The sequence below is a fragment of the Leguminivora glycinivorella genome, chromosome 9 (genome assembly GCF_023078275.1).
Source record: "Leguminivora glycinivorella isolate SPB_JAAS2020 chromosome 9, LegGlyc_1.1, whole genome shotgun sequence".
Taxonomy (NCBI): domain Eukaryota; kingdom Metazoa; phylum Arthropoda; class Insecta; order Lepidoptera; family Tortricidae; genus Leguminivora; species Leguminivora glycinivorella.
Window position 1 is genome coordinate 18,653,466 of NC_062979.1, and position 12,559 is coordinate 18,666,024.

General features: G+C 34.2%; 1 protein-coding gene across 1 annotated transcript in view; it reads left to right on the forward strand.

The window, feature by feature from the left end:
• The window catches only part of LOC125229757 (5'-3' exonuclease PLD3-like), a 127,403-nt gene that overhangs the window by 77,992 nt on the left and 36,852 nt on the right, over positions 1–12,559 (forward strand). Inside the window, exons 5-7 of the mRNA XM_048134692.1 lie at positions 3,309–3,443; positions 6,592–6,714; positions 9,421–9,489. Of these exons, the coding sequence (XP_047990649.1) occupies positions 3,309–3,443; positions 6,592–6,714; positions 9,421–9,489 (327 nt within the window). The remainder of the gene's footprint in view (positions 1–3,308; positions 3,444–6,591; positions 6,715–9,420; positions 9,490–12,559) is intronic.

Sequence of the window (12,559 nt, forward strand, 5' to 3'; positions counted from 1 at the left end):
ATTTTCAGGGACCGTTCTCTTTGTGGATTTATCCTCCTGAGTCCCGGGCCAACAGATGAAAGCTTAGGTTACATACATATTTTTAATAATATCAACACAAAAATTGTTCAAGTGACATTAGATATGACAACCACTGACTACTAATCATAAACATGATAGCATAAACAATTAAGGAAGATATCGCGACCTCTTTTATCATAAAAAACCGGCCAAGTGCGAGTCGGACTCGCGCACCGAGGGTTCCGTACAAACCTAAGGTTTTCGGAATTTTTCCTTTATGTGTGCTATAAAACGTTGCTTCATGCCAAATTTCAAGATTCTAGGTCGACTGGAAGTACCGTTTAGGTTTTGATTCCCTTGCGAGTACTTGCGAGTTTCAAAATATGCAGCTTAAATTGCTGTTTCTTTTGATTGCGTTGACATAGAAGTTTGATTTTGTTACAGCTTAAAGGTATTATAGACCTGAGTATTTGGTATGAATTTCAATTTAATACCTCTACGCGTTTATGAGGAAATGGGTAGTAAGGTTAAAATTATTAAAAAAAAATATATTATGTGATGTAACTAAAAATTTATGGTTTTCGTAATTTTTCCTTTATCTATGCTATAAGACGTTGCTTCGTACCAAATTTCAAGATTCTGAGTTCACGGGAAGCACCCTGTAGGTTTTGATTCCCTTGCAAGTGTCGAAAATTTGCGGCATAAACGGCTGTATCTTTTGATTGCGTTGGCTTAGAAGTTTGATTTTTTCACAGCTTCAAGGGACAGTAGACCTGAGTAATTGATATAAATTTCAGCTTCATACCTCCACGCGTTCCTGAGAAAAAGGGTCTTGACAGACGGACGGACGGACGGACAGACGGACAACAAAGTGATAGGATCAGGGTTCCGTTTTTTCCTTTTGAGGTACGGAACCCTAAAAAGTTATGTTTATCTTACTTAGACTGATATAATGTAATAATTGGTATAACCGCTTTTCACATCACTGTTTTTAAAGCCGGGCGTACATTTTTTCATGCATGAAAAAATGTACGCCCACATTTTTTCATGCATGACCTAGTTCTTAACTATTATTTGGTTCGCAAAATTAATAGGTTACATTTTCAACGACCAGCAAGACTCTTTACGTTGTCGAAAATTGATAAGATGTTTGACGCTTGAAGTGATAGGTATTGTCATTTCATCTAATGTCATAATTATTCAACTAAAATTGCCTATGTTAAAACATCGTGATTATTGAAATTTGCTCTACGTAAAACTGCAATGGAACTGTAATGTGACTGATTATTAACAAAAGTAACAAACCAAATCCACTCTCGCATCAGGTGGGGCATAGAAAAAATTTTAGGTGCTTCTGATATAGTCACTTAGATTACAAACTTATCCCAATGTGGCTATCACGAAAAAGCACAAAATGACCAACGAATCAACCCGCGGGCCCTGCAGCTAGACTTGATGAAAAAATACTGCGGTATTATCGCCGGAGTCCAGGGAAACATTAATTACATACAATATTAAATATCATGTGCTACAACGTCACGGAACATCATGCATTTACCTACGAAGATGGAAGAACATTTGAACACCGTAGGATGTTAACGTGAAAATAGTGTTAAAAATGGTTAAAAGTATGTAATAAAGATTGATAATCATATTTTTGCCATTATTTCATTTAAGTATTTGACATGCGTCATTCATACATCAGTGTATTAATGTCAACGCTCGGAAAGAATGCAAACAATGTCCGAGATTTCCCGATTGCGATCCCTTAATCTAACAATATGGTATGTGCATGTAGGGTTATCACCAGGGCCAAAAGTTGGCAAATTTGTTAATTTTATTTTTTGTTTAATTTATCATTCCAACCTTCACTAATCTACTCTGCTGCACTTATATAACGCTATATTCCCGAGAAGGAACATGGTGTTAAACCACCCTGTATACTTATCTAAAGAGTACAGGTACAATGTACCTGGTACATGCTTTAGAAAATAATATTCAATACATATTATAATTAGAGATCAACTAACTCGCTTAGAAACGAACGTGAGATGTGGTTCGCATATGAATAAAATCGATTCATTTATTAATATTTGATGTGTCTGTTCTCACCGTCGGCGAATACAGACGAGGACATGCATAAATCTGTATCTTTCAATAGCAAAGGTGAACAAATAATCTAATACCTTTGAACGAGCAATCAATTCTTATAAATACGTATAAGGCAATGAGAGTTTTGAATGATTCACGGTTATTTTCATTAGACTTATATTGACGCGCGCGATTGATTCGACGCCTTCTTCAGTTTTCCGTGGTCATGAATATTATAATGCATGCAACTCGTCGAAATATCGGGAGCTCGACAAAAATCAAAAAGGTAATCACGGTCTAGGTATATCCCGGTCAATAAGTCTAATGTGGCAGACTGTATCGTTGTAATTATTTACTTAAATTCTATTAAAATAAGTCTTTTTATATTCATATTCATATTTATTGATATTGTACATATACATTACACGTCCGAAACATAAACATTCATTAAACTAAGTAATTCCTATTACTCTAAGAATTAACTTATAAAATTTATAAATGTGTTCTATACAATTTAAATACATTATCGCGCTAAATATTACATTTGAAGGAATTCATTAATGTCATAGAAGGCATTATCAATAAGCCATTTTTTTAATTTATTGTAAAATACATTATCATTTCATTTACAACGTGTTTTCATCAACCCCGATAGATATATACATATTTTTACCCGGCGTACTCAGAGACAGCTCTAACGATTTCGCTGAATTTTTTTGGATGTGGACGTTTTCGGGGGTGAAAAATTGATCTAACTTAGTCTTAGGTTCCAGAAACACGAATTTTCACGGCGCAGTCACTTGCTCCATATAATGAATGCCATGCCACTCCGTGACTTTTACGCTATCGATCCTTTCGAGTAACGTAGTATTCTAAAACGTTAAAACGTCATATTAGAACCTCTGAATATTCACACTGAAGATTCTATTGTAAATCATCATCCTCCTTGCGTTATCCCGGCATTAGCCTCGGCCCATGGCAGCCCGGGATCCGCTCTGACAACTAATTCCAAGATTTGGCGTAGGCACTAGTTTTACGAAAGCGACTGCCATCTGACCTTCCAACCCGAAAGGTACCTAGGCCTTATTGGAATTAGTCCGGTTTCCTCACGATGTTTTCCTTCACCGAAAAGCGACTGGCAAATATCAAATGAAGATTCTACTCGTATTGTAAATATTGTAATATAATGTTTTTAATTAGATTTCTTTTCCTTTTAGGGAGAACAAGTGTTCCAGGCGTTATACGCCGCCGGGTCAAAACGGAATATACATTTGAAGATTGCTCAAAATTGGCCCACTAAGTTATTCCCTAATATAGATACTGACTATTTAGTTAAGAAGAAAGCTGCTCAGGTAATTTATGTATCTTTTTTTTTATAATACCTACTTCGTTCAATTCACTCTGCTTGACTTCTCTAATTTTTGTTTCTTCTATATCATTGGTGTAATCATGCCTACTCTTAATTATAAGCTTTTTTTTAAAGTGCATACATATTTTTTTATCTAATGTAGGTATTATATTATGAGCGATTGGTTTGATGGGCGAATCAACTTTTTGACCTACTCAAATCTGTCCACACATTCTTAACATATGTATATTAGATCCAATAAACTGAAACTTTGTTCATTAGAAGTTCGATTTCTTGGTAACTCCAGAGACGCCAGAGACATCAAAAATGTCAGTCAAAAAGTGGATTCGCCCTGATACATTGGAGTGATCGATCTCGACTCGACCTCGATCGATATCGACTCTACATGTGTCATACACAGGGTTGGGCAAAATACTGGCCAATAGTATTTCAAATACAAAATATTAATTACATTTGGAAATGTATTTCAAATATAAAATACTAAATACTTTGGTGACGGGTATTTCAAATACAAAATACAAAATATAGTGTTTAAAAAAATGTATTTCAAATACCAAATACAAAATATAGCGTTATAAAATACAAAATACTTTTGAACACACCAACTGGTAAAGGTTTACGGATGAGAAAGTTGTACGATTTTGCAGTTCGAAAGTAAATTCATATAATTATATAAAATATTAACTTGATATCTTTTTTTTAGAATACTTACTGTTTATTAAACTTGATATCCAGCATGTCATATCCTAAGTTAGATGGTATTCATGTTATGATTTGATATCACGTTTAATAAAAAATATTTCATTTATTAGGTAAATTCTACCAGCAAGCTTAAGACATCAAGTTAAAATTTGTATGAAATTGCAATTTTTCTATATGTTTTCGAAGAACAAAGAGAGTCTTTAAGAGTTGGTGTAGTAAAAAAAAACATTCAAACTCGAAGGAAAAACAATATCAACGCGCCGGTAGGCCGCGCGAGGTAGGCATGCGCAGAATTTAACAATAAACTTAAACGTTTCTTTCAATGTCACCCCTTCTATTTAATCAGTCAATTTACTGATAAAATGAAAAATAATGTTCATACTTCTTATATGAATATCAATATACGTTATTTTATAAGCTTAATTTTAACACATTGCAAGACTAGGTTTAGCAATGACCTGTGATTGGGCATTTTCAAAAATTGGTACCCAAAATTAGTGAAATGTTAACAAAAATTAACTCGATGTCAGTTTTGTGACGACAATTTTATTAAGCTTGAAATTTCAAAAAAAATATTGCTTTTCTGTTAATTACATAAACTATAAGCAATAACCTACATTTAGAACATGAAAAAAGTTGGTTTTTAGACAAATTTTATTCTTAATTGTTGTCACAAAACTGACATGGAGTTAATTTTTATTAACAAATGTCACTAATTTTGGGTCCCAATTTCTGAAAATGCCCAATAAACGAAACTTGAAAAGCTTGAAACTTGGTTTTTATGAATTGAATAAAGAATTCCCTTTCATAAAAACCAAATTCCTAAAAGTATTGTCCGATAAGTTCCGTCTAGTTGGCGAGTGAATGTATCCAGAGTAGACAGTAGTAAGAAAAATGTCATGACCGCGAAATCAACTATCAAAGTGATCTGACACTTGTCGCTGACAGTATAGTGACAGTGACATTTGACGTTGACACTTGACAGTGTTGTCGTTTTTAATATATCACAGTCTCCTAAAGGGACTATCGGACTATCACACAGTTAAAAACTATTCAGAAATGTATTTTATGCAAATGTATTTTACAGCCTTGAGTATTTCAAATACAAAATACTAAATACATGTGTCTAGGTATTTGAAATATCAAATACAAAATACTTAACCAAGCAGTATTTGAAATACAAATACAAAATACGTATTTGTATTTTAAACGAGTATTTCAAATACATGTATTTGAAATACTGCCCAACCCTGGTCATACAATGGTTTCATTGTCTTAAACGAGACCTTCTAAAAACTTAGTGTGAGGCATGTAAGTTTCGTCATGGGTTATTCGACCCCACATATCAAAGACTTGCCAATCTTGTTCGGTCTGTGTCATCAGTTGTGACCTGAATCATCCTACAGCCTTTTATAAAAATCAACATCCGAATATGCACACACCTAGATATTGTTATTTAATTATCATGCGTCTTGCTTGCGAAAATATGTACCTACACGCGAAATGCACTGTAACCAAAATAAGTAGGTAGGTACATAAGTACATAACATCATTCAAATATAATTCTGCAGGGCTAGCACATGATCGGCACGACAGTATGTCGCTGCGCAATAGATCATATGTCTTTATCTAATTGCAATGTGCATTAATGACATAATAAAGTCGGGTAGTCTATGTCGCGGCGACATAATCTCGCGCCAATCATGATCGTCGATCATCTGTCACGTTCTAACAAGTATGTAAGTACGAAAGTGATGCATGATATGACAAGTGACAAAAACACGACTATGATACGGCAATTGTTGAATTGCTGATATCAGTATATCGTAACTATTTTGAAAAACAAAATTGTATCTTCTGTCAATGAAGAAAAAAATGTAGGGAGTATGTATGGAATGCATAGAGTTACTGCGTTTTAACTTTGAGGGGCAGTGTGAGATACGAGATTTTTCAAAGTTGTGACAATATGTTTGTTCGAATTGACCTGTGGTCATAGACAAGTATAAAATACAGGGTTCGAAAATATCCGATATTAATAATAAATATCAAAATATCGGATATTTATGATATATATCGGATATATATCAACTTTGATATATATCCATTTTGTATGGAAGGTATTTCATTTTTTTGTTGCGTTATTTATGAATACTACTTTAGATAAGGAAAAATGTACAAAAAAACATAAAATTTTGTATAAAAACAGTAACAAACACAAAAAACTAGTTTTTTAACAATGTTACATTTTTCAAAACCATTTTTGTATTGAAATATTTATTAAAAAAAAGATATATATCGGATATTTATATCCATTGATATATATCGTCGAACCTAGCTGGATATATATCCGATATATATCGGATATATATCTTGATATATATCCATTGATATATATCCTCGAACCCTGATAAAATAAAGACTGTTTGCAGGTGCGAAGCCTGAATTTCTCCAAGCTGTTGGGAGGGGGCGTGCTACACACCAAATTCTGGATCATCGACAGACAGCACTTTTATATCGGCAGTGCCAATATGGACTGGCGGTCGCTCACACAGGTAACATTTTGATACTTTTGATTTACCAACCTTTCTATTTGCCTGTGGGTGTCGTAGAAGTCGACTGTGTGCGTTTAGTTGTGGCGTGGGCGACAGGCTAGCGACGTAGTTATTACAATTTCACAACCCCTTTTCCTCCCTTGGATGAGAAATCGACTCTGGGGTTCAGGTTCTATTATGGCGTAGACGAGAGGCTGGCAACCTGTCACTGCAATGTCACAATTTTGTTTTCTTTACCTCAGTGATACTGAGACTTGAGCAGTTTCATGTACCTACTTTTGCAATAAGCTCACGCCTATATTCCCAAAAAGGGTAGCATTTTGCGGCGTGCGTTTTGTGGGCGTGAGTTTAAGTATGTATGTATGTACGGTGACGCAACGACCCAAAGTAAGTATTGGCTTCTGAAATCAGATCACGCCATGCCTCTCGGTCTTGTTATTACCTCTCACCAGTCGCTATGTCATCCTCTATACAGAGTGGGGCCTGTAACCAGGGTTGGGCAGTATTTCAAATACATGTATTTGAAATACTCGTTTAAAATACAAATACGTATTTTGTATTTGTATTTCAAATACTGCTTGGTTAAGTATTTTGTATTTGATATTTCAAATACCTAGACACATGTATTTAGTATTTTGTATTTGAAATACTCAAGGCTGTAAAATACATTTGCATAAAATACATTTCTGAATAGTTTTTAACTGTGTGATAGTCCGATAGTCCCTTTAGGAGACTGTGATATATTAAAAACGACAACACTGTCAAGTGTCAACGTCAAATGTCACTGTCACTATACTGTCAGCGACAAGTGTCAGATCACTTTGATAGTTGATTTCGCGGTCATGACATTTTTCTTACTACTGTCTACTCTGGATACATTCACTCGCCAACTAGACGGAACTTATCGGACAATACTTTTAGGAATTTGGTTTTTATGAAAGGGAATTCTTTATTCAATTCATAAAAACCAAGTTTCAAGCTTTTCAAGTTTCGTTTATTGGGCATTTTCAGAAATTGGGACCCAAAATTAGTGACATTTGTTAATAAAAATTAACTCCATGTCAGTTTTGTGACAACAATTAAGAATAAAATTTGTCTAAAAACCAACTTTTTCATGTTCTAAATGTAGGTTATTGCTTATAGTTTATGTAATTAACAGAAAAGCAATATTTTTTTTGAAATTTCAAGCTTAATAAAATTGTCGTCACAAAACTGACATCGAGTTAATTTTTGTTAACATTTCACTAATTTTGGGTACCAATTTTTGAAAATGCCCAATCACAGGTCATTGCTAAACCTAGTCTTGCAATGTGTTAAAATTAAGCTTATAAAATAACGTATATTGATATTCATATAAGAAGTATGAACATTATTTTTCATTTTATCAGTAAATTGACTGATTAAATAGAAGGGGTGACATTGAAAGAAACGTTTAAGTTTATTGTTAAATTCTGCGCATGCCTACCTCGCGCGGCCTACCGGCGCGTTGATATTGTTTTTCCTTCGAGTTTGAATGTTTTTTTTTACTACACCAACTCTTAAAGACTCTCTTTGTTCTTCGAAAACATATAGAAAAATTGCAATTTCATACAAATTTTAACTTGATGTCTTAAGCTTGCTGGTAGAATTTACCTAATAAATGAAATATTTTTTATTAAACGTGATATCAAATCATAACATGAATACCATCTAACTTAGGATATGACATGCTGGATATCAAGTTTAATAAACAGTAAGTATTCTAAAAAAAAGATATCAAGTTAATATTTTATATAATTATATGAATTTACTTTCGAACTGCAAAATCGTACAACTTTCTCATCCGTAAACCTTTACCAGTTGGTGTGTTCAAAAGTATTTTGTATTTTATAACGCTATATTTTGTATTTGGTATTTGAAATACATTTTTTTAAACACTATATTTTGTATTTTGTATTTGAAATACCCGTCACCAAAGTATTTAGTATTTTATATTTGAAATACATTTCCAAATGTAATTAATATTTTGTATTTGAAATACTATTGGCCAGTATTTTGCCCAACCCTGCCTGTAACAAAGGCGAATAATTGAACTCTAGGCTATTCTCCTTATACTGATCAACATTTGTTCAGCGACTTTTAAAAATAGCTTGTATTTTGATTTTTATCACCCTTGAAAGTTTTTTCTAAAAGGTAATGTATTGCGAACTCTGTTTAGTCTTAAGTGTGACAGACAACGTCAATGACAACAATAACGGCGTACATTGAAACTAATATTTATTTTGTATGAAAAATTAAAAATTTTAAGACTTCATAATTTTTAAAAGTCACTGAACAAATGTTGATCAGTATAAGGAGAATAGCCTACAGTTCAATTCTTCGCCTTTGTTACAGGCCCCACTCTGTATACCTACTCGATTCAATAAGACCTGCAATTACGGGCTCGTACTAAGAAAACCCCCTTTAGTCCCACTTAGGTCCCACAGTAATCAAAACTTAATTCCAAATTTAAACTTCAATTTCTCAGGAACTCAAAGCATAAACCCCAATAAATTGACTTAGTTATTTCTAACCGTGATATAAGTATAATAAAAGTCGCTACAGTATTTTTAGTCTGAAATTGTAAAGTTATTTATACTTTTCTTCTATAAAATGCAACTTTCATTTATTAGTAAGTGATCTTGAAAACGTGCAAGTTTTGTTATTTAAATGAGGTCGATTTTGCAGGTGAAGGAGTTGGGCATCGTCGCTTACAACTGTTCCTGTCTTGCCACGGATTTGGGCAAGATATTTGATGTAAGTACATTTATGTATAAAGATTCAACTAACATACGTTTCCAAAGGTTTATCGTGGTACATACATACGTATGGGATATGGATGTTAAGGAGTACCCCCAGTAAATACGTATTTACTGGGGGTACTCCTTAACATCCATATTAGTCCGTTGCTTCTGGAAAGTTATGTATGAAAATGTTGGCATAATTAATGGAAGATTTTTTTTTATTGGGATATGTACATTACAGGCCGAAGTTATTTTTCATCAACCCTCCCCATCCCTCCCCCCTCTGCGTCACCCCTCTTCCCCCCCTTAAATAGCCGAAAATGCGGTTTTTCGCGATTTCTGACAAAACCGTTGTAGATACAGAAAAAGCGTGTGGGAAAAAAGTAATCCTTGATAAATTTACTACAAATCGTTCATTGACACTTTGGTTCTAGCACTTATAGGTTTCGCGTGATCCATCACGAAAGTTGGTCCTTTACTGCAATTTTCTTTAGTGAATGTTAAGTTTTCTCCCAAATTGCTTACGAAATCTGTTTGATATTACTAAAATATTATAAACTGAAAATGAATTTCAGGGGGAAAAATCACTACCATGGGTGGGACTTGAACTCACGGCTACTGGATTGATACTCCAGGGCTCTACCAACAGCTACCAAAAGCTCATCCCCAGTCATAGATACACTATATAGATCAATGGTACTCCTAGCAACTACTACCGTGAAAATATTACGTCTTAAATAGTTACTGGAATTCCAAGACATATTGGAAATTCCACCCATGGTAGTGATTTTTCCCCCTTAATTTTATTTTAGTCATGAGTTACAATATTTTAGTTATATCAAACAAATTTCGACGATTTCGTATGCATTTTGGGCGAAAACTTAACATTCACTAAAGAAGATTGCAGCAAAGGACCAACTTTCGTGACGGATCACGCGTAAACTATAAGTGCTAGAACCAAAGTGTTAATGAATGATTTATAGTAAATTTATTAAGGATTACTTCGTTCCTACGCGCTTTTTCTGTATCTTCAACAGTTTTGTCAGAAATCGAGAAAAACCGCATTTTCGGCACTTTAAGGGAGGTTAGAGGGGTGACGCAGAGGAGGGAGGAGTGGGGAGGGTTGATGAAAAATAACTTCGGTCTATAACGTACATATTTCAATTAAAAAAAACCTTCCATTAATTATGCTGTAATTTTAGCTAATTTCCCCCTGCTATATCGGCGGAGCCTAAATAGCCCATGGTTTATTGTTTCTTTTAACCCCCGACGCAAAAACGACGGGGTGTTATAAGTTTGACGTGTCTGTCTGTCTGTCTGTCTGTGTGTGTGTGTCTATCTGTGGCACCGTAGCTCCCGGACGGATGAACCGATTTAGATTTAGTTTTTTTTTTGTTTGAAAGCTGAGCTAGTCGGGAGTGTTCTTAGCCATGTTTCATGAAAATCGGTTCACTATGTCGGGGGTTTTTTCAAAATTTTAATTTTGTGGTTATCTCTACATCTTTTTCATCTATGATGAGAGGAGACGAAGATTCATCTAACTTTACTTGAGAAATAGGTCACGAGACATGTACTTAGGTACTAGCTTAGGTATTAGGGTGTAAAGTGAGCTAGAACGTGCAAGGAGCGTAATTAGCTGCACGGTAGACTCATTAAGCTCGCTTCTCAAGAAACTCAAGACTTGGTCGCCGTTTATAATGTATTTCTAGTCTGCTTAGAAGGAACGTTGTAGAAAGTGTTCAATAATAATGGGGTCGTCACCGTCATCATTTCGTTTTTTAGTGTTCTAAAACTTATATTTTTAAGCTTCTAGCCATTTTAAAACCTAGTAATAGTTAGGTTAATAATGTCAGCAACACTTGGCGAACCAAAACCACGCGATTTGATAATTTAGGCAATATTAATAATATTTTCTACGGCATTATCTTTCTTACTTTGAAATGAAAATGACGACTTTATTTGTTTGTTTGCGTTTTGTTAATTATTTTAAAAACAAACTGGAAAATATAGCACCACTTTTCAAGAAAAATATACATATAGCATTAATACGTAAATAAAAATCTATCGTGATTCATGGCTTTGATAAACTATAGATATCAATAATCAAATATGTACCACTATACTAGATATCCGGAATTAGTAAGTACCTATTTGCCGAAACTTAGGCACAAATTATTAGGAAGGCTAAACCAATCGAATGATATTTGATTTAGTTCACTGATTAAAATACAGCAACCGGCGTATTTTGCTTCCAATTTTATCACTTATCTATGTGGATAAAGCATCCGTCACGCTTTGGCAAGTATGTCGGTGTGAGAGTGACAGATGTCTTATCCACGGGGATAAGTGATAAAATTGGAAGCATAATACGCCGGCTGGATTGGCCGAAATGATAATCAATTAATCATCGATGCTAGACGCCGATCAAAACAGTCTGACTCTGTCGTGCCAATTCGAAAGAGCGATAGAAATAGCTCAATAGCTCTAGGATAACGATAATATTTTAAATAAATGATTAAATGATTAAATATCGTAAGCGTTTGTGCATTTGGCTATATGTGAGCATTTCTTTTTTTTGCCACTTTGATGAAATGTAATATTTTTTGAAAAAAAAAATGCTATTTCTACTCAGAATTACTAGCTTTTTCATACCTAGTAGTTAAAAAAAATGTCCCATACGATTTTTTCCTATTTTGTTACCATTTTCCGTACATGTTGTATGGGGTAACAAAAGAGGAAAGTAACAAAAATGTATGGAAATTCTGGGACACTTTTTGTCTCCCAGTGAGATTGAAAGTACTCGTGATTCTGAGTACAATTGACCTAAAATTCCCTAAAACAATCAAAATAAAAAAAATGGTAAAAAATAGAAATGCTCATGTGGCGCTTCAGAGCTAGACTACGTTTCGATCACTACGTAGCGTCAAAGATTGTTTTTCGGCTAAACCGGCAGGACAGAAGTTTATCTACAAAGGTGCTAAGCGAATAACATTGCTGACTGTACTGACGTACCTATACTATAGAATGACGTCAGCCGAGAATTGCCAAGTCCAGTAAAGTAGATACAGACAGAGGTAGTTCAG